The 23,584-nt window shown below is 38.5% G+C and overlaps 1 protein-coding gene across 1 annotated transcript in view; it reads left to right on the top strand.

Annotated features, from left to right (window-relative positions):
- NVL (nuclear VCP like) overlaps positions 1-23,358 on the top strand; it is a 97,124-nt gene extending 73,766 nt beyond the window's left edge. The window contains exons 20-23 of the mRNA XM_082833775.1: positions 4,487-4,563; positions 7,199-7,287; positions 10,440-10,510; positions 23,078-23,358. Of these exons, the coding sequence (XP_082689901.1) occupies positions 4,487-4,563; positions 7,199-7,287; positions 10,440-10,510; positions 23,078-23,122 (282 nt within the window). The 3' untranslated portion in view covers positions 23,123-23,358. The remainder of the gene's footprint in view (positions 1-4,486; positions 4,564-7,198; positions 7,288-10,439; positions 10,511-23,077) is intronic.
- Positions 23,359-23,584: the final 226 nt, after the last annotated feature.

The following is a 23,584-nucleotide window of genomic DNA, read 5'->3' as shown; positions in this document are numbered from 1 at the left end:
TCATGAGCTAAGATAAGAATATCTGATATAATAAAAAGTGATATTTATTAAGCACTTACTGTGTTCTAGGTACTTTACAGATATGAATATGCTTAATCCTTGCAACTGCCTTTTGAACTGTTTGAATTGAATATTTAAATATTCAAATGAATATTATTTCCATTTTACTGATGAGCAAACTTTATCTCACAAAAACAGGATCAAAGATGTGTTTTTTTCTTTTTTCTTTTATTGAAGAAATATAGTTGATTTACAGTGTTGTGTTAATTTCTGCTATACAGCAAAGTGATTCAGTTCTTTATATATATAAAAGAATATATATTCTTTTTCATATTCTTTTCCATTATGGTTTATCACAGGATATTGAATATAATTCCCTGTGCTATACAGTAGGACCTTGTTGTTTATCCATTCTGTATATAATAGTTTGCATCCGCTAATCCCAAACTCCCAATCCATCACTCCCCCACCCGCCTTGGCAACCACAAGTCTATTCTCTATGTCTGTGAGTCTGTTTCATAGATAAGTTCATTTGTATCATATTTTATTTTAGTATTTTTTATTATTTTTATTTATTTTTAAAAAAAATTTTTTTTTCTTCTGTACGCGGGCCTCTCACTGTTGTGGCCTCTCCCGTCACGGAGCACAGGCTCCGGACGCGCAGGCCCGGTGGCCATGGCTTATGGACCCAGCCGCTCCGCGGCATGTGGGATCTTCCCGGACCGGGGCACAAACCCGTGTCCCCTGCATCGGCAGGCGGACTCCCAACCACTGCGCCACCAGGGAAGCCCCCATTTTACTTCTTACTGCCACATTTCAGTTAAGAATAATTAGATTTTAATGATACAGAGATTCCTCAGCCCTTATTTCTACTAATTGGAAAGTAATGTTGCTATTGAAACGTTTGGAAGTATCCTATGTAGACCACACTCCCCCAAAAAAGGCAGTTTGTTACTTTCTTTCAATTGATAGTATTTTGGGGGTTTATTTTTCTAAAAAACTAATCTTCTAAGAATTAGAAAATTTCTGAGAATCTAAATTTCTAAGAATTAATTATTTTTCTAAAATATTACTTTTAGATAAGCATTTGTTTATTGCGTTCCTTTATATATTGAGCTTTCTCAAAAGATTTAACTTAAAGAGTGCCCTAAATATGGCAAGTTGTCAATTGCTCCCCGTATGCAGTTGTGAGAAAAATTTCTCCTCTGGATTCTCATAAAGAAGACACTCAGTTGTGATAGACGTTTTTACCAATATCCCTATCATAAACACAATAATAAGCCTTTCAGGACTGAAGCTGGTGGTTCTCCTAATGTAAGCTGCGGACATAACTAAAAGCTAGTTCATTAAAAACAACTTCACGAGAGGTCAAAGAAATGCACTTCGAGGATGTGTGAGCCTTTATGAAAGTCCGGCTTGACCCAAGAATAGAATTTAGATATTGAGAAGTATAAAAGAATTATCCTCAGGCAGTCCTCCATGAATCAGTTTCTTGTGATTGAGCTTTTGATTAAAACAGGACAGTAGGGACTTCCCTGGTAGCACAGTGGTTAAGAATCCACCTGCCAATGCAGGGACACGGGTTTGATCCCTGGTCCGGGAAGATCCTACATGCCGCAGAGCAACTAAGCCCATGTGCCACGACTACTGAGCCTGCGCTCTAGAGCCCACGAGCCACACTACTGAGCCCACGTGCCACAACTACTGAAGCCCACACGCTCTAGGGCCCAAGAGTCACAACTACTGAGCCCGAGTGCCTCAACTGCTGAAGCCCGCATGCCTAGAGCCTGTGCTCCACAACAAGAGAAGCCCCCTCTTGCCACAACTAGAGAAAGCCCGCATGTAGCAATAAAGACCCAACACAGCCAAAAATAAATTAAAAACAAAAAAAAAACAGGACAGTAGATAGTTTGAGGTAAAATTCTCTAGCAGCACAGGGAACATCCATGTGCTGGGTGACCATCAAGGTAGGGTTGATAGTTTCTTCCTTCCTTCCTTCCTTCCTTCCTTCCTTCCTTCCTTCCTTCCTTTCTCATCGCAGCGGCTTCTCTTGTTGCGGAGCACGGGCTCTAGGCGCATATGCTTCAGTAGTTGTGGCGCGTGGGCTCAGTAGCTGTGGCTCATGGGCTGTAGAGCGCAGGCTCAGTAGTTGTTGCACACGGGCTTAGTTGCCCCGTGCATGTGAGATCTTCCCAGGCCAGGGCTCGAACCCGTGTCCCCTGCATTCGCAGGCGAATTCTTAACCACTGTGCCACCAGGGAAGCCCTAATAGTTTCTTAAGAACATTAAAGAATCTCAAAAGGGTTCATGCCTAATGAGGCAGCCTCTTGCCCCACCTCCTACCTCCTCCTACCAGTAGATTGAGGGACTCAACAGGGCAGTGTCCTCAGGCTTTCCCACTTCCGACATAGCTTGGAAAGTCCAAACATTTCTGTTCTGCATCATGATAAATCCTTATTACCTGTTCATCATCATTATTTAAACAAGACGTCCCCTCCCCCTCCCCTTCCCCTCCCAAATATAGCACCAAATTATCTCTCCTTATCTGGAGATAAGATACTGGGTTTTGGGGGGAATTCCCTGGTGGTCCAGTGGTTAGGACTCAGTGCTGTGAACTCGAGTTCAATCCCTGGTCAGGGAACTAAGATCCCACAAGATGCTTGGCCAAAAATAAAAATTTTTTTAAATTAAAAAAAAAGATGCTGGGTTTTTTTAATTATGAAAATACACAATAAAGATTTGGGGCCTTACCAACTGTCCATTCAGTTGCAGATTTGAACTTCAGAACTCAAGTTTTTAAATTCCTGGTTCAGTGTTATTTCCACTTTTCAGACCTTTTTATTAAAGTATAATGCACGTACAGAAAAGTGGACATATCATTAAATGTCCAACTTCATGCGTTTTTATAAACAAAACCTTCAAGAAAGAATATTAGCAGTTAATTTCATGGAGACAGAAAGTAGAATGGTGGCTGCCAGGGGCTGGTGGAGCTGGGGGTGGAATAGGGGAGGGTAGGGTTGTCCCTTAACACAAACAAAGTTCCATTTTGGGAAGGTGGCTGGTTATGTTTCAGAGATTGATGGTTGCACAGTAACAGTGTAATTAATGCCACTAAACTATACATTTTTAAATGGTTAAAATGATAAATTTTGTTACGTAAATTTTACCACAGTAAAAGAGAGAACATTACCAGAGCCACAGAAGCTGGCCTCCTGCTTCCTTCAGGCACTGCCCACCTCTTCCCGCACAAGGTTAACTGATGAGATTGAAGGAAACTTAGGGATCACACAGTCTGACCATCTAGTTTTACACACAACCAGAGGGAGAAAAGAAAAAAGCACAAAGATTGTTTCCTAAGGTCGCACAGAAAGTTTATTTTCCCATGTTTATTTCGCAGGTCGAAGTGGATTGAATGGGAAACATAACTGTTTCTTGAACCTGTGTTAGATGAACATTTGCATTTTATCAAATAATAGCAGCTAGCAGATGTACAGTTGATTAAATTCTTAAACATGCCCAGCTGGGAGGACATGAGAGGACACCCTCTGAGCATGGACCAAGCAGGTGATAGCTCAAGGTGCTGGGTTGTCTGACCCTCTGTTTGGAGCACCTGCCGAGCTAATATTTACACTTGAGGCTTAATGACATACGTTTATTTACTTTTTTCCTGTGTGTTTCTTCTTAAACTGTTTATTTCCATGTAATATTTGCTACCAAGGAAAGACAATATGCAATGTAGATTTAAGTTATGAATCAGAATAAGTCAGAATAATAAAGCAAATACTCACAAACCTACCATCTTAACAATGTCCTGTACTTGAAGTCACTAAGAACTGTTTTGTTTGCCTCTGCAGTTTAAGTCACTAAAAATGTTATTAAGTGTGTACTGTATGCATGCATTCTGATACTTGTCCTTTCTAGCATCTCTTGGTATGAGCTGAAGGGGAATTGGCACCAAAGTCAGGGTTGAGTTTTAGTTAAGGGTTAGGAAAGAACACATTGAGCACAGAGGGCTTTTGGCTTTTTTTTGTAGAACACTTTGCTGATTGTTCTCTCCTGGCCACGTTCAATGTTACTTCTCCCTTCCTAGCCAGCCTCACACCAAAACTAAGCACATATGCACGTCAAAACTTATCACTGCTTATGTACTTGCCATATTTAATCAGGCAAAGGAAATGTGATTCTTCACCATTGGAAAGATTGAGGGTGGTGGGTTTTGTTCTTGGTGTTTTGTTTTTGCTGTAGTACTTACAAATTCTTCAGACTTCACCAGCATAAATTGTTTGCCTTCAGCTTTCCCCAGTTTGGGATCTACTTCTTAACCTCATTTCTCAAAATTGAAATTTGTAAAAATCTTTTACACTAGTTTGGGAGTCAATTATATTCATTTAGTCAAGCAGCCATTACTATTTATTTAGAACCTATTATGTGGGAAAATATAGATCTTTAAAGCCTCAGTGAAAGTGGATTTTTCTCTCTTACTCAGAATGGCACCAAACCCCCACTGGATGCAGATGTAAATTTGGAAGCAGTTGCTGGTGACCTTCGCTGTGATTGCTATACGTGAGTATCTCCATCTCCAGTCAGTTAACTGTCTGAGGCTCAGTTTTCTCATGTGCAAAATGAGGGAGAATGATGTTGGGAGGGTTAAATTAGGAATCCTGGAAAGCACCCAGTGTCTGGCTTTTCCTCCTTCTTCCTTCTTAGAGAAGGGACTACCCGTTTTGAGGCTCTGAGGAGTTCCCAGGAGTACGGGGAGTCCTCTCATATGTTCACTCTTGGTACTCAGCTACCCTGACCACCATCACTGCCTTTCACAAATTGTCTCTGTCGTTCCAGAATATTAAAGCAGACATTTCATTACCAGCTGCCAAATTATCGAGGTGCTTCAGCACTTAAAAGAAAATAATCTACAGGTTTTTCAAGACTCAGAATGCATTTTTCACAGCACACCTGTTAATATTCACACAGCCTGTAGTAAAAGCAGGAGGTCAAATATTTCTGCCTTCAGCTTTCATATGTGTGTGGTGGTTGTTGATTTTGTTGTTTCCTTCATGTGTTTTTAAGTAAATTTGTTAACTTTCCTCATTTTGGTTCACAGGGAAGAAAATGAAATTCACGTTGGACTAACAGGGGACATCTCTCCCTCTGGCTTATTTAAAAAGCCCTGTTGATTGTCCACAGTATACTCGGGTGTTCAAGGTCAAATAATGTGCTTTCTGAAGCTCAGTCAGTCAAGGAGAGCAGTGTTTTAATCTTTGAGGTCTTCAGGAGTCTGTTGTTCAGCAGTATAAATTTACATCCAAGGAACATAGCCACCGGTACTGATATAGGCACTCAGTTCTTTCCAGTTCTGGTTGAAGAATTTCACATAACTGTCTGTCTCTTTTTTTTTTTTCATAAATTTATTTATTTATTTATTCATTTTTGTCTGCGTTGTGTCTTCGTTGCTGTGCGCGGGCTTTCTCTAGTTGTGGCGAGCGGGGGCTACTCTTCATTGTGGTGTATGGGCTTCTCATTGCGTTGGCTTCTCTTGTTGTGGAGCACGGGCTCTAGGCACACAGGCTGCAGTAGTTGTGGCATGTGGGTTCAGTAGTTGTGGCATACGGGCTTCGTTGCTTCGCGGCATGTGGGATCTTCCCGGACCAGGGCTCGAACCCATGTCCCCTGCATTGGCAGGTGGATTCTTAACCACTGCGCCACCAGGGAAGCCCACATAACCATCTCTTATTAAGATGATTCCACTTGAAACCATGCTGGTCATTTTTAGGGCGTGTGGCCAGGATCCAAAATTTAATGTCCAGTTTTCTCATATATGAACATCTAGGGATCTGAGTCTTGATCTTTGTTCTGCCAACCTCAACCCCAACGCACCTGAGAGATTTGCCGCACTCTGGTCAGGACTCTTGGCTCACTTAAGAAAGCAGTGACTGTCTCAGTGAAAGGGAAATGGTCCCCCAGGCCGTGGTGGTGAGGGGCGTATGTAAAAGCCCTACCTTAACTTTAAGGAGAATGTCTCTCTTCCCCTCATTGGGAGTCAAATGCATGCCAGTCTATAATTAATGAACTTACTGTTAAAGAAAATAAGACTTAAGTGAGTAGTTTACATGTTTGAGTGCTAAAATCTGAAAAGATTTTCATTTGGTAGCAGAGGCAGTTTTGATGGCAGAACCTTCTCTGGGCCAAATCTTCTGGATTATACCACATAAGGAGTCAGTTAATAAATGGGTTAGGGTTAAAGTTGAATGTTGTATGTTTTGAGTTTTAATGCCACTGTCTTCACAGTTTGAAAGGCAGTATAATACTACAGTCTTCAGCTACTTGTTACATTATTGGTTAATGTGTGTGATTATTAAATAATGTTACAAACCTAACACATAACCAACAGAAAGATTGGATTCAGTTAATAATTTAAACTCTGTGGGTCTTTAATTTTATTAGTTATGTGTGTTGTCACATTATATGTTAAATGTTTGTCTAGAAATGAGGTTCTTATCCCCCAATTCAAAATCTTTCTCAAAGCATCTGTAAGAATCCTGTTAAAGATGTAATGTATTGAAACACCAGTCAGCCCCAATGTCTTTCATTGAACTCAAGAACCATGCTGACTCAGCATATTACACAGAACCATTAAATGAAGGTTTGTTAGTTCTTGTCATATTTTAAGTAATTTATGATGTATCCATTCAGCTTGAGCTTGAATCAAGTGCATCAAAGACTTTTTAGCCTTTGTATTTTCCTTTTTTGAACTAAGGGTCATAAATGATTTCTTATATAAGCTCAGTTTAGACATTAGGTAATATACTATTGGTATATACTGGTAATGGGCCAGTTAGCACTTTAGCATGGGCCTTGTGAATGAAAGTCTTACAATAAATAATGTATAAGTTGCTTTCTACTGACTGGTTGTTTTAGACTTTTTATATTATCATTAGTATCTATAGTGATTAGCATGGGAATATTTATGAGTCATTGCATTGTTTCCTTCATAATTTCCTTTCTTCTGAAAGTTAGAAATATTTTAGGTGAAAGCTAAAAGCTCTTTCCTACTGACCATGATCAGTTTATCCCACCGTTATTGGTTAGTGTCTTTCCTGATTGTTTAATATGTGACTTAAAAAGAAATTGCTGTCAGACTTTTTTCTGGGCTTTTGCAGTGTCTAAGAATAAATGAATAAGAACGGTTCTTTTATTACAGGGGTGCAGATCTCTCTGCTTTGGTACGGGAGGCTTCTATCTGTGCCTTGAAGCAGGAAATGGCAAGACAGAAGAGTGGAAGTGAAAAAGGTACAGTTCTGTACAGAATCTCTCAGTCCTAGTTAATTATGACTCTGGATACCTAAAATCACTGTTAACCTGGAAAATGTCCATTTTCTAACATCTATCATCTGTGATATTAAAACTGACATTTTTCTGATGAGACCTTTAGCAGCTGTTCTGGAATATTACATAACCTCTGTGGCTGACAACTATAATAATAGCAAAGTTATTTGGTGCCTAATAAAATGTTTTCTATCTTTCCTTATCATCATATACAAATGTTTAGAGTTAGGCAAGTAGGTCCATTTACTGTCTTCATCATGAGTTTGGTCTGTTTATCAATACTGGAAAACTTTCTCATTCTTTTTCTAAGGTGATATCTACTTTCCTGTTAAAATGTAGCCTAAATTGAAGAGCTTAGAAAACACACAAACAAGAAGTAAAAATTGAAATAACTTTCCATATACTTACATTTTCCTTTGGGGCCATGTCAGCAGCTTTGCATTGTTCTTCACATTTGACAGTGTCTTTGATTGTATTATTTGGGTTACAAAACAATTCATTTGTGATCTGCAGGCCGACCATGCCAAGTACAAAAATAGCCTCTACTTTGCTTGGTTCCTGGGACAGTTGTTTGATCAGTTGCAGTGTGTGGCTATCTTCCTTACAGTACTGTCGAATACCTTCTTCAAAAGACCTGCCTTGTCCTCAAAACCTGTACTTTGATCTGAAGTTCAAGTCTAGGTTGATCTCCTTTTTATTCAGTAGATTTCCCAGAAGATGTCTTTCTTTATTCATATTTCTTTCTTTTATTCTTTTCCCTTTTTTCTTTGGCTACCAGGAATCTTGGAGCTAAATTTTCTGTACAGTTGCAGCAGCATATGCTTAGTTTAGATTTGTCAACACATGTATCTTGATTGTGAAGTCCCTCATTTTTTTGGTTGTTTAAGATTCAGTTATCTGAACTTCTTTTATTGTAAGCTATTTTAAGTTCATTTTGGAAGTGGGTGGGATATAATTAGCAAAATTAGTATGTCTTATAAGAAATCATTATGTGGTAGTATGCTACCTGAGAGCTGAATCTGATGACTATCTTTGGATTTGTTTGTCACTAAAAATTAGCAGATCTCTGTATATGTATTAGCTGCTACTAACAATTCTGATTGGGGACTTCCCTGGTGTTCTAGTGGTTAAGACTCCATGCTCCCAATGCATGGGGCCCAGGTTTGATCCCTGGTCAGGGAACTAGATTCCACATGCCGCAACTAAAGATCCCACATGCCACAACAAAGATCCCACACATGGCAATGAAGATCCTGCGTGCCGCAACTGAGACCCGGCACAGCCAAATAAATAAATAAATGTTTTTTTAAAAAAAAATAATAATTCTGATTGGATGTTACTTTATAAACATGTGTAACAAATTTTGACATCCCTGCTTTGCTACAGTTTGCATTTGCAGCTGCCTGTCCTTCAGGGACTTTTTTTTTTTTTTTTTTTTTTTTGCAGTACGCGGGCCTCTCACTGTTGTGGCCTCCCCCATTGCGGAGCACAGGCTCCAGACCCGCAGGCTCAGCGGCCGTGGCTCACGGGCCCAGCCGCTCCGCGGCATGTGGGATCCTCCCGGACCGGGGCACAAACCCGTGTCTCCTGCCTCGGCAGGCGGACTCTTAACCACTGCGCCACCAGGGAAGCCCCTTCAGGGATTTTTCATTGATATCTTACAGAACTTGAAATCAGTAATGCCATTCAACTTCCATTTGACCTGTTCAGCAACACATTGTATTTTACTTTTAAATACACTATCTTAATATCTGTATAAAAGTTTACTATTTTAAGTATAAATTGTCATCACTTAAGTTGTCATACTAAAATTGTAAACCAAGGCTTATTTAACATTTAGTTATTAAATTTCTCTTACTGTGTGATGGCATAACCTTTTAAGGAATTAAAACACCCTTCTATTCCAGTGTTGTGATATGACCTATATATATTATGTATTATGATATAATTCCATAGCATCTAATTACGTGTATGCGCTCTTGAATACTATGGAATTCTACTTTCCATTCTTAGTTAAATTTATTTGAATTATCCTGAAAGAGAACAGTTCTACTTCTTCTTCATGAACATTGCCATTAAGTTAAAGTAAACAGTACAAAGATAACAAAGGATTATCTGTTTATGAGTGATAGTTTTCTTTGGGTGGTACTGCATTAAAATCTGAGGAGCAGAATGTGGGGAGAAAATGGGGAGATACTGGTCAAAGGTTACAAACTTCCTGCTACAAGATGAGTAAGTTCTGAGGATCCAGTGTAATAATTAGCAGTACTGTGTTATATGCAGTTAACCCTTGAACAACATGGGTTTGAACTGTGCAGATCCACTTACACGTGGATTCTTTTCAGTAAATGTGTAGTATAGCACTACACAATCGACAGTCAGTTGAATCCGCAGATAATGGAACCGCAGATTCGGAGGGCCAACTTTAACATTATATGCAGATTTTTGACTGAGGGTCACCACTCCTAACCCTGGCATTGTTCAGGTGTGAGCTGTACTTGAAAGTTGTTTGGAAAGTAGATCTTAAAAATTATCACCACAAAAATAAAAAAGCTATCATGAGGGGATAGAGGTGTTAACTAACCCTACTGTGATAACTATTTTGCAATATATTCACCCATCATATCATCATGTTGTACTCCTTAAACTTGAATGTGTTATATGCCAACAATATCTCAATAAAGCTGGGGAGAAAAACAAAGTAACAAAACACATGAACTGTTTTCTTTAAAGGATAAGAATCTTTAATTAAGTCTGGACAGAGTACTTTTTGGTGTAATTTGTTCCACAATAAACTGTTTTGACTGCTGGGGGAAAAAAGATTACAAATAAAAAGATTACACTTTTTAATATAGGATATTGTAAACATTACACATTTATGTAAAATTAAATGTGGTCAGGTATTTGTAAATTAAATTAAAATTAAAAAGTGTCTAAAAACTTGAGCAGAATATATCTGGCTTGAGTATTGTTCTGAAAAAGAGTAGAACCAGTGTCATCATTAATTTCCTCAGTGTTCCCCTTGAATGCTTAGAAGTCTCTCAAGAGAAATTAAGTTGTAAATCACAATTAGCATACTGTACCCAGATATGTATATTTATGCATTTGCTCCACAGGTGAACTCAAGGTTAGTCAGAAGCACTTTGAAGAAGCTTTCAAGAAAGTAAAGTCATCTGTATCAAAAGAGGTAAGCAGTGCTCTTTTTTTTTAACATCTTTATTGGGGTATAATTGCTTTACAATGGTGTGTTAGTTTCTGCTTTATAACAAAGTGAATCAGTTATACATATACATATGCTCCCATATCTCTTCCCTCTTGCGTCTCCCTCCCTCCCACCCTCCCTATCCCACCCCTCTAGGTGGTCACAGACCACCGAGCTGATCTCCCTGTGCTTTGCAGCTGCTTCCCACTAGCTATCTACCTTACGTTTGGTAGTGTATATATGTCCATGCCCCTCTCTCCCTTTGTCACAGCTCACCCTTCCCCCTCCCCATATCCTCAAGTCCGTTCTCTAGTAGGTCTGTGTCTTTATTCCTGTCTTACCCCTAGGTTCTTCATGACATTTTTTTTCTTAAATTCCATATATATGTGTTAGCATACGGTATTTGTCTTTCTCTTTCTGACTTACTTCACTCTGTATGACAGACTCTAGGTCTATCCACCTCATTACAAATAGCTCAATTTCGTTTCTTTTTATGGCTGAGTAATATTCCATTGTATATATGTGCCACATTTCTTTATCCATTCATCCGATGATGGACACTTAGGTTGTTTCCATCTCCGGGCTATTGTAAATAGAACTGCAATGAACATTTTGGTACATGACTCCTTTTGAATTATGGTTTTCTCAGGGTATATGCCCAGTAGTGGGATTGCTGGGTCGTATGGTAAGTCTATTTGTAGTTTTTTAAGGAACCTCCATACTGTTCTCCATAGTGGCTGTATCAATTCACATTCCCTCCAGCAGTGCAAGAGTGTTCCCTTTTCTCCACACCCTCTCCAGCATTTATTGTTTTTAGATTTTTTGATGATGGCCATTCTGACTGGTATGAGATGATATCTTATTGTAGTTTTGATTTGCATTTCTCTAATGATTAATGATGTTGAGCATTCTTTCATGTGTTTGTTGGCAATCTGTATATCTTCTTTGGAGAAATGTCTCTTTAGGTCTTCTGCCCATTTTTGGATTGGGTTGTAAGCAGTGCTCTTAAAGGTATAAGAGAAAAGCGACTAGAATTGAGTGTAGTAGGTATGTGAACTCATGAAAACGAGCAAAACAGTTGCCTTTGTGAGAGTGTTCTTGAGAGACTGTAATGTTGAATGTTTTTAGAGACTAAACACAAAGAGAAAATGACCTCTTGTGTCTGTTTCCACAAGCTCAGAATTTTTAATCAGTCTCATTCAAGTATTATTGGACCTGCTTCATTTCACCCTTTTAAACAAATAATTTCTTATCTTCTTCAACCTAAGCTGCCCAGACTAAGCACTATGGACTTACCCGTAGTTTCAGGAGACTAAAATACCTTCACCATAAGGTCAGAGAAGGGTTAAAAATCACTGTGACTTGTCCTTACAAAAACTACCGGACTTTCCCATATTTATTTCTTACTGTGTTGAGGTATTCTGTTTGTAATAAGTTAAGTATTTGCTATTAAGGGAAGTCAGGTTACTATGACACTTACAAGGAGAGCAACAAAATATCCAACCCTAAGAAATGCATAAATTGAAAACTGTTGTGATAAGTTTTGTTCACTTGGATATCTTGTGTTTCTGAACTCCTAGAATGTGCCTTAGCCACGAGATCCTGTTTATTGACTATACTAAAAGTTCCTTTAAGTCGTTTGCCATTTATTACTCCAGGCTCAGTGTTTATGATTACTCATTGAAAACACTTAAGTCCAAGTTCAAACACTTACTGGGTTGGCCAAAAAAGTTCGTTCAGGTTTTTCCATAACATCTTACAGAAAAACCCGAACGAACTTTTTTGGCCAACCCAATATATGCGATGGGTTGCTTTGTTCCAGTGCCTCCGGTTTTGGTGTAAATGCTCTAAGTTAGTTGACCATCTTATCACTTTTAACTAAAATAATCAGTTAAGGGGTTTGGGCTGGTGGTGGTATCTTTTAGGCCTATGACTTACTTCTTTTTCTGCTAGAGTAAAGTCAAGTCTGCTGAACTTGGACTGGTTCTTCTACCATATTTGGAGAAACGAAAGTCTGCTTTGACCTCTCAGCCATTTTTGTATACTAGAGGAAATGTTTTTATTTTATTGAATATCTTTGAATAAGATAATCTTATTAATTAAAATCAGAAACAGTTTTACAGTTAATCTTACTGGAAGTTTTCATTCTGATCAACAAGAGAGTACTGATATGTGTCCTCCCAAAGATTTAGTCATTAAAAAGAATCTTTTTAATTGAAATTGTTTCTTATCTACAGCCAAGTTTTGAGGCTTTTCAGGAATTAGGACATACTGACATAGCTCTGCATTTGGCACTCTCATGCTGTAACCTTTTTTTAACTGAAATTTAATTTACCTATGTAATGCACAAGTACAGTTCTGTAAGTTTTGGCAAATGTAACCAGCACTACAATCAATACAGAGGACATTTTAATCACTTCAGAAAGTCCCTTGTGTTCTTTTGTAGTTGTCAGTCCCTTTCTAAACGCTGCTCTAGGTAACCCCTGATCTGACTTCTGTCATCATGCTCAAACTTTGCCTGTTTTAGAACTTTATGTAAATGCAGTCATACATGCAGTCATACAATATATACTCATTTGTCTGGCTTCTTTTGCTCAGTTTATTGTTTTAGAGACTCACCCACTTTGCTCTGTTTTTCACTAGCTTGATGTATCCTCTTGCTGAGTAGTTTCCCATTATATGAATATACCACAATTTGCTTATCCTTTCCCCTGTTGGTGGACACTTCAGTTGTTTCCAGTTTTCGGCTTTTATGGATAATGGTGCTCTGAATGTGTGTGGGTTTTTTTGGGGGGGGTGGGGGAACATGTGTTTTTATTTCTCTTGAGTAAATAACCAAGAGAGGGGACTTCCTTGGTGGTCCAGTGGCTAAGACCATGCTGCCAACGCAGGGGGCCCCAGTTCGATCCCTGGTCAGGGAACTAGATCCCACATGCTACAACTAAAAAATTTACCACAACTAAAAAATCCCAGATGCCGCAACTAAGTCCCAATGCAGCCAAATAAATAAATAAATACATATTAAAGAAAAAAAATGACCAGGAGAGGAATTGGTGGGTCTTATGGTGAATTTATGTTTAACTTTATAGAGAACTGCCAGCCTTCTTTCCAAAGTGGCTGTAATACCGTTTTATATTTTATGAGAGTTCTAGTTGGCTCACAGTCTCACCAACACTTAAATATTTTCAGTCTTTTAATTTTAGCCATTCTACTGGATGTGGAATAGTATCCTTTTGTGGTCTAAATGTGTGTTTCCCTAATGACTAAAATGTTGAGCATTTTTTTATATGCTTATTGGTCATTTGGATATCTTATTTTGTGTCCTCATCTTTTGCTCTTAAAAAATTGAGTTGTTTCCTTATTATTCAGTTGTACAAATTCTTAGTTCATCTTAGATAGAAGCCTTTTATCAGATATGCATATTGAGGATATTTTCTCCTAACCTGTTGTTGACCTTTTTATTTTCTAAAGGCATCTATTGAAGAGCAGAAGTTTTTAATTTAGATGAAGTTCAATTTATCTTTTTTTTTTTATAATTTGTGTGCTTCTGTCATAAGAAATCTTGACTATCCTAAGTTTGCAAAAATGTTCTCCTTTGCTTTTTTTCTAGTAGTTTAATAGTTTCTGCTTTATAACAAAGTGAATCAGCTATACATATACATATATCCCCATATCTCCTCCCTCTTGCATCTCCCTCCCACCCTCTCTATCCCACTGAATCAATTTACATTGATACAGTGGCTGTATCAATTTACATTGATACAGTGGCTGTATCAATTTACATTCCCACCAACAGTTCAAGAGTGTTCCCTTTTCTTCACACCCTCTCCAGCATTTATTGTTTCTAGATTTTTTGTTGATGGCCATTCTGACCGGTGTGAGATGATATCTCATTGCAGTTTTGATTTGCATTTCTCTAATGATTAATGATGTTGAGCATTCTTTCATGTGTTTGTTGGAAGTCTGTATAACTTCTTTGGAGAAATGTCTTTTTAGGTCTTCTGCCCATTTTTGGATTGCGTTGTTTGTTTTTTTGTTATTGAGCTGCATGAGCTGCTTATAAATTTTGGAGATTAATCCTTTGTCAGTTGCTTCATTTGCAAATATTTTCTCCCATTCTGAGGGTTGTCTTTTTGTCTTGTTTATGGTTTCCTTTGCTGTGTGAAAGCTTTGAAATTTCATTAGGTCCCATTTGTTTATTTTTGTTTTTATTTCCATTTCTCTAGGAGGTGGGTCAAAAAGGATCTTGCTGTGATTTATGTCATAGAGTGTTCTGCCTATGTTTTCCTCTAAGAGTTTGATAGTGTCTGGCCTTACATTTAGGTCTTTAATCCATTTTGAGTTTATTTTTGTGTATGGTGTTAGGGAGTGTTCTAATTTCATATTTTTACATGTACCTGTCCAGTTTTCCCAGCACCACTTCTTGAAGATGCTGTCTTTTCTCCACTGTGTATTCTTGCCTCCTTTATCAAAGATAAGGTGACCACATGTGTGTGGGTTTACCTCTGGGCTTTCTATCCTGTTGTATTGATCAATATTTCGGTTTTTGTGCCAGTACCATACTGTCTTGATTACTGTAGCTTTGTAGTATAGTCTGAAGGCAGGGAGCCTGATTCCTCCAGCTCCATTTTTCGTTCTCAGGATTGCTTTGGCTATTGGGGGTCTTTTGTGTTTCCATACAAATTGTGAAATTTTTTGTTCTAGTTCTGTGAAAAATGCCAGTGGTAGTTTGATAGGGATTGCATTGAATCTGTAGATTGCTTTGGGTAGTACAGTCATTTTCACAATGTTGATTCTTCCAATCCAAGAACATGGTATATCTCTCCATCTGTTTGTATCATCTTTAATTTCTTTCATCAGTGTCTTATAGTTTTCTGCATACAGGTCTTTTGTCTTACAGGTTTATTCCTAGATACTTTATTCTTTTTGTTGCAGTGGTAAATGGGAGTGTTTTCTTAATTTCAGTTTCAGACTTTTCATCATTAGTGTATAGTAATGCCAGAGATTTCTGTGCATTAATTTTGTATCCTGCTACTTTACCAAATTCATTGATTAGCTCTAGCAGTTTTCTGGTAACATCTTTATGATTCTCTATGAATAGTATCATGTCATCTGCAAACAGTGACAGCTTTACTTCTTCTTTTCCAATTTGGATTCCTTTTATTTCTTTTTCTTCCCTTTGCTGTGGCTAAAACTTCCAAAGCTATGTTGAATAATAGTGGTGAGAGTGGGCAACCTTGTCTTGTTCCTGATCTTAGTGGAAATGGTTTCAGTTTTTCACCATTGAGAACGATGTTAGCTGTGGGTTTGTCATATATGGCCTTTATTATGTTGAGGAAAGTTCCCTCTATGCCTACTTTCTGCAGGGTTTTATCATAAATTGGTGTTGAATTTTGTTGAAAGCTTTCTCTGCATCTATTGAGATGATCATATGCTTTTTCTCCTTCAGTTTGTTAATATGGTGTATCACGTTGATTGACTTGCGTATATTGAAAAATCCTTGCATTCCTGGAATAAACCCTACCTGATCATGGTGTATGATCCTTTTAATGTGCTGTTGGATTCTGTTTGCTAGTATTTTGTTGAGGATTTTTGCATCTGTGTTCATTAGTGATATTGGCCTGTAGTTTTCTTTTTTGTGACATCCTTGTCTGATTTTGGTATCAGGGTGATGGTGGCCTCGTAGAATGAGTTTGGGAGTGTTGCTCCCTCTGCTGTATTTTGGAAGAGTTTGAGAAGGTAAGGTGTTAGATCTTCTCTAAATGTTTGATATAATTTGCCTGTGAAGCCATCTGTCCTGGGCTTTTGTTTGTTAGAAGATTTTTAATCACAGTTTCAATTTCAGTGCTTGTGATTGGTCTGTTCATATTTTCTGTTTCTTCTTGGTTCAGTCTTGGCAGGTTGTGCATTTCTAAGAATTTGTCCATTTCTTCCAGGTTGTCCATTTTATTGGCATAGAGTTGCTTGTAGTAATCTCTCATGATCCTTTGTATTTCTGCAGTGTCAGTTGTTACTTCTCCTTTTTCATTTCTAGTTCTATTGATTTGAGTCTTCTCCCTGTTTTTTCTTGATGAGTCTGGCTAATGGTTTATCAATTTTGTTTATCTTCTCAAAGAACCAGCTTTTAGTTTTATTGATCTTTGTTATCGTTTCCTTCATTTCTTTTTCATTTATTTCTGATCTGATGTTTATGATTTCTTTCCTTCTGCTAACTTTGGGGTTTTGTTGTTCTTCTTTCTCTAATTTGCTCACTGTAATTTTGAAAAGCTTCTGTGTTCAGTGTTCAAGTAATTTTATTACAGATGGCTACAAAAATGTCATGCAAAGTTTGAAAATTGTTTGGCCTGTCCTTAAATTTGGCCACGTTTTCATCCTTGCAGGTATAATAATTAAAGATTAAATCTTTATTTTACCACCTATGCTTACTCTTTGCAGGTAAATTTGAAACCAGTGTTACGTTATGTTTATTGGGGGCTCAGTCCTTTCTTGTTCTGGTTCTAGTCCTTCACAGTTCAAAGCTGTACCAAAGAACTTCTTCCTTCCTTAAATTTTTTTTTTAATTGAAGTATAGTTGATTTACAATGTTGTGTTAGTTTCTGGTGTTCAGCAAAGTGATTCAGATATATATATATGTATATGATATGTATGTATATATATTCTTTTTCATTTTCTTTTCCATTATGGTTTATTATAAGATACTAAATATAGTTCCCTGTGCTACACAGTAGGACCTTGTTGTTTATTTTATATATAGTAGTTTGTATCTGCAATCCCAAACTCCTAATTTATCCTTCCCCTTTATAGCCCCTTTGGTAGCCATAAGTTTGTTTTCTATGTCTGTGAGTGTTTCTGTTTTGTAAATAAGTTCATTTGTATCATATTTTAGATTCTATATATAAGTAATATCATATGGTATTTGTCTTTATCTGACTTACTTCACTTAGTACGATAATCTCTAGGTGTATCCATGTTGCTTCAAATGGCATTATTTTATTCTTTTTATGGCTGAGTAGTGTTCCATTGTATATATATGCTACATCTTCTTTATCCATTCATCTGTTGATGGACATTTAGGTTGCATCCGTGTCTTTATTGTTATAAATAGTGCTGCTGTGAACATTGGGGTGCATATATCTTTTCGAACTAGAGTTTTTTTCTGGATATATGCCCAGGGGTGGGATTGCTGGATTCTATGCCAGCTCTATTTTTAGAAGAACTTCTTCCTTCTAATTTAGGAGAATTCAGTTGAAATTAGAGGAGTTGTATGGTCAAATAAAATCCATTTCAAAAATCAGACCAAAAGAATAACATATCAAACCAAAAGAAAGGTGTGGCATTTGTTGAGATGTTTTTCTGAACATAAGGTTGAGCAGCTCATTTATCAGCCACCTCTTTCTACTTTTAATATTAGGGCTCTTTTAGTTGTAAATGACAGAAACCCAACTCAAACTAATGTTAAGTGGGAAAAAAGAGGAACTCATTGGTCCACATAACAAGGAAGTTGAGAGTACTGCTGGCTTCAGGCATGCTAGATCCATAAACCTCATTGCTTCATCTCATGGGGGTAGATGGCTGCCTGCAGGCCCAGACACACAGGGGGGGTTTATTAATCCCCAGAGCAAGAGAATTCCCTGATAGCTCTGGCAGGAGAGTTCCAGGGAGCCTGTGATTAGTCCAGCTCAGGTTAGAGCCCATGACAAAACCAATCACTATGACTCACTAGGAAATTAGATACTCTGGCCAGGCAGATTCTAAAGGGCATAGTTTTGTAAAGGTCATGACTTCAAGCCCTAGAATGAAAAGCTGTAGATAAGACACTGGCATCAAGTTAATTGACTTGTTAGCGGCAGGGTAGTCTTTTCACACTAAAAGAGAATCACTAGATTTTGTTAAATGTAAAAGGAACACTTACTACATTTTAACATTTCAGACATACTTACAGAGATAGCAGTTGCTTTGAAGTGAGTTAACATTAAATAAATAATCAGGAGATGTCAAAAAAGGAAAAAGAAAACTGAAAGAAGAAGGGTGTGCACATTCTCTCCCAAAGTCCGCAGAGCTGGTCTTTACAGTTCTGAAATATTCATCATGCTCTCCTGCCAGGTAAATCATTCCTACTAGCTGGTGCCTTCTTCCTTGAAGCAGTTGGCTCCCAGGTGCCACATGGTTGTTAATTTGAGGTTGGGCAACAACGGCATGTGAAGTGGATTCCGTGTCCAGCAATTGGCTGACATGATAGTAGGGTGTAGTTTAGAGGCCAAATGCAGCAACGTGTCACCTGACCCAGTAAATCCTTGGTAACCAGTTGAGGGTGGAAAGTGAACACATGAGCAAATATTCCTTCTCTGAGTCTCTACCTGTATTCCTCATTCATTCCCACTTCATTGGTACCAAACTTTTAGGCTCCATCTGAAGATACCTGCCCTGTCCTAGTTTCTGGTGAGAGGCCATGTCCTATTGTGGTCCTAAGAAGACTTAATAGACTGGTAATTTGTTATGAGATATCCCAACAAAGAAGATTGAACTCTTTTTGCCAGTTGCTTCTCAGTCACTGTTAATTCTCTCCCCTCAATTAAGTCAAATTCTCTTGTCCAACATGTGTCACTTCATAGACCTATGAAGCATAACTTATTTTGCTGGTTTGGTTTTTTCAGTAATAACTGCTCACCAGAGACCTGAGGCTAGGTTAACTATTAATAAATGTTGAGACTTTGAGATTATTTTCCCAGCTATTATCTCAAATTATAGCCTTTTCACTCTGCCTACTGTTGCATTGTTCAGATGTCAGGAAGGAAACCTTACTCAAACATAAATTATAATTTTTTTTTCCTCCTCTACTAAAGCCACACCATAGAAACTCTCCTGTTTTATTAACTCGTTTTAGTGTTTTCCACACCCACTGGCCGGAACACATTGATTCTCTTCTTCACACTCAGGATTATATGGTTCATCCATTTGCTTGATCAAGCCTGTCACATTGACATTTATGAGAGAAAAACTTCCCAAGTATAGTCCCTCTTGCCTCTAGCTGTGTATTGAGTTGCCTAAGATCCCATCCATCCATAAATATCACATACCTACTGTACGTATGCCAGCCTCTGTGCTAGACGCACAAGCTATATTTAAAATCACATAAGATGTGGATTAGGAACCATTTTGAGCAATTAAGAGTTGTATGGTAAGCACTACCATAGATGTGTACATAGAATACATACTAACCTGGTCACTCAATTCTGTTAATGTTAGAGAATTGTTTGCAAGCAGCTTTTGCTTCAGAGGTATCAACTACAGTATGACAAAGGCCATATGACTGATTTTATTAAAAAACTGGACCTATAATTCCACACAAGGTAGAATTTTTTTTATCCTCTTAGGGACATCCCTTGGAAGGCTACATGTATGCCCTAGTGATGCTACTTGATTCTGATATATTCTCTTTAATATTTTTGGTGATCATAAATCTTTAAGTATTTGATCTCTGGAAACTACACTAGTGAATAAGAAGATATAACTTCTCTTTTGGAGGTAGGCATGGTATGAATTTTGAGTAAATGATAAATGAGACAGATGACCAAGCTGATTATTACTTTGTTTGATCTTTTAAAAAAATAAGGCACAACATTAAGGTAAAGAGACTACTTTCCTTGTTTGGCATATTAACTGGCCCTTATGAATTATTACTTATGAAACTAACAGTGGTTGCTTGTGGGAAAAGAAACTGGGTAGCTGGAGGACAGAGGTGTGAAAGTTGACCTTTCATCCTGTTTGAATTTTGAACCATGTGAATGTATTACCTATCTTTAAAAATTAAATACTTAAAAAATAATAATTTAAAAGATCTGTAAGGCCAAAATAGTAATAATAGTTATCTTTGGAAATTAAGGATGAATTTCTTTTTTTTTTGCTTATCTGTATTTTCTTTACATTTCTACAAAAATATTGTTTTATAACTTAAAATGTTATTTTATTATTAAAAAGGAATTGCTTTAATCTGGCTATAAGCAAAGCATGCTTAAAATGTCTTTACATATATTATTTAGCAGTGGTGTTGAAATACAGAGGCCCTTTTATCCTATTTCAGAGTTAATTCAGCATTTCACTAATACCTATTTTCTGTTCACCTTTTTTTTTTCCTCTGTTTTTTTTTTCCTGTTTTTTTTTTTTTTTTTTTTTTTTTCTGTTCACCTTTGACACGGTTTGAGAGGTGCTTGAGGGGAGTCGGTCCAGTGGTTAGGACTTGGTGCTTTCACTGCCGAGGGCCTGGGTTCGATTGCTGGTCAGGGAACATTACATTTATCGTGCACTTTATTGTTATATATAATGAAATAATTATACAACTCACCATAATGCTGACAGGAGGCGGAGCTCAGGCAGTAATGCGAGCGATGGGGAGCGGCTGCAAACACAGATGAAGCTTTGCTCGCTCACCTGCCACTCACCTCCTGCTGTGTGGCCCAGTTCCTAACAGGCCACGGACCAGTACCAGGGGTTGGGGACCCCTGTTCTATGGGATTTGACAAATACGTAATGACATAAATCTACCACCATAGTGTCTTACAGTATAGTTTCACTGCTCTGTGCTCAACACTCCCTCCCCCAACCCCTGATATTTTTACTGTCTCTATAGCTTTGCCTTTTCCAGAGTGTCCTACAGTTGGAATCATACATTAGTGTTTTCAGGTTGACTTCTTTCACAGTGATACGCATTTAAGGTTCCTCTCTGTCCTTCATGGCTTGATAGTCCACTTCTTTCTAGCACTAAATAGTCCATTGTCTGGATGTGCCATAATTTATCCATTCACATACTGAAGGCCATCTTGGTTGCTTTCAGGTTTTGGCAATTATGAATAAAGCTGCTGTAAACATTTGTATGCATGTTTTTGTGTGGACATACATTTTCAACTCAATTGGTTAAATAACATGGAGCATGATTTCTGGATTTTCTAGTAAGAGCATGCTTAGTTTGGTAAGAAACTGCCAAACTGTCTTCCAGAATGGCTGTACCATTTTGCATTCCCACCAGCAATAGATGAGAATTCTTGTTGCTCCACAGCCTCACCAAAAAAAAAAAAAAAAAGTTAGTGTGACCACAGTGAGAATCCACTACACATCTACCAGAATGACTAAAATTTAAGGGACTGACAACAGGACTTCCCTGATGGTTCAGTGGTTAAGAATCCTCCTGCCAATGAAGGGGGCATGGGTTCGAGCCCTGGTCCAGGAAGATCCCAAATGCCGCAGAGCAACTAAGCCCGTGTGCCACAACTACTGAAGCCCACGTGCCTAGAGCCCGTGCTCCACAACAAAAGAAGTCACCGCAATGAGAAGCCTGCGCACCGCAACAAAAAGTAACCCCCACTCGCCGCAACTAGAGAAAGCCCGCGCACAGCAACAAAGACCCAACGCAGCCAAACATATATACATAGATAAATAAAAGACTGACAGCACCAAATGGTGGCAGGGATGTGAAGCAACTAGAACTCTCATACATTGTTACTGAAAATGTAGGATGATACCACCAACTGGAAAATGCTGTGGCAGTTTCTTACAAATGTTAATGTAGTATAAGATGCCTCTGCTTCTGCCTCCCATTCTCATCTGGACCCAGTACAGTTTAGAGTTTTGCTTTCTTCATTAAATAGATATAGACATAAGAATCTTTTAATCTGATTTTTACAGCAAACTTTAGTCAACAATTATAAGAGTCGTGGGCATTCCCTGTAAAAAGGAGTCTGTATGGACTTTAGATCAGGGAGGTAAGGCCACCTCTCTTCGTTTGCTCCGGTTGCTATAACAAAGTACCACCAACTGGGTGGCTTAAACCACAGAAATTTATTTTCTCACAGATCTGGAAATTAGAAGTCCAAGATCAAGGTACTGGCAGGGTTGGTTTCTTCTGGGCCCTGTTTGGAGATGACGGTCTTCTCCCTGTGTCTTTACATGGTCTTCCCTCTGTGCGTGTCTGTGTCTTAATCATCTCTCTTTTTTTTTTTTTTAATTTATTTATTTATTTATTTTTGGCTGTGTTGGGTCTTCGTTGCTGCGTGTGGGCTTTCTCTAGTTGTGGCGAGCGGGGGCTGTTCTTCATTGCCGCACGCGACTTCTCATTGTGGTGGCTTCTCGTTGCAGAGCATGGGCTCTAGGCACGCAGCCTTCAGTAGTTGTGGCACACAGGCTCATAGTTGTGGCTCGTGGGCTCTAGAGCACAGGCTCAGTAGTTGTGGCGCACGGGCTTAGTTGCTCCGTGGCATGTGGGATCTTCCTGGACCAGGGCTCAAACCCATGTCCCCTGTATTGGCAGGAGGATTCTTAACCACTGCACCACCAGGGAAGTCCTTAATCATCTGTTCTTATAAAGACACCAAGTTGTATTGGATGTCGTAGAGCCCACCCTAATGACTTCATTTTAACTTAATCACCACTTTTAAGACCCTGCTCCAAATCCAGTCACACTCTGAGGTACTGGGAGTGAGGACTTCAACATCTGAATTTTGGGGAACACAGGTAAACCCATGTCAGTGACCAGCTCTATATTCTGTCCTCTCCTCTCAGGATCAAGCGATGTATGAAGCTCTGCAGTGGTCCCTCAGCCGGTGACTTCTCCAGCAGCAGGCCTTGAGGGAGTCCAGTGCATCGAGCTGCCAAAGATACCCACGTGCTCTGAGCTGTCCACTTTCAACTTGTCACAGATGTGGTCTCACGTAAGCATTTTATGCTCAAATTAATGAGGCCAAGTCAGAGCTAAAGATTCTTCCCATCTGGCCAACCTTGTATGGAAACACCCTATACCTCCTGTTTAAGAAAAAGAAAATAATTTTTAACTGTCAAAATAAAATAAGATACCTTTTTTAAATAGAATGTTTATTTTGAAACAACCTTGACTCTACTACAGGAAAGTTGCAGTCACAATAGAAAGAACTCCCCCTCCCCCCAAACTGTCTGAGGGTATTGGCCAACCTGATGCCCCATCACCCCCAAATACTTTAATGTACACTTCCTACACACCAGGTTTCCCTGCATAACCAGCCAACAACATCAGGACATCAGCTGTGATACTTT

Source organism: Leucopleurus acutus, assembly GCF_964270905.1.
Source record: "Leucopleurus acutus genome assembly, chromosome: 2".
Taxonomy (NCBI): Eukaryota; Metazoa; Chordata; class Mammalia; order Artiodactyla; family Delphinidae; genus Leucopleurus; species Leucopleurus acutus.
This window is presented reverse-complemented; position numbering and strand designations above follow the sequence as displayed.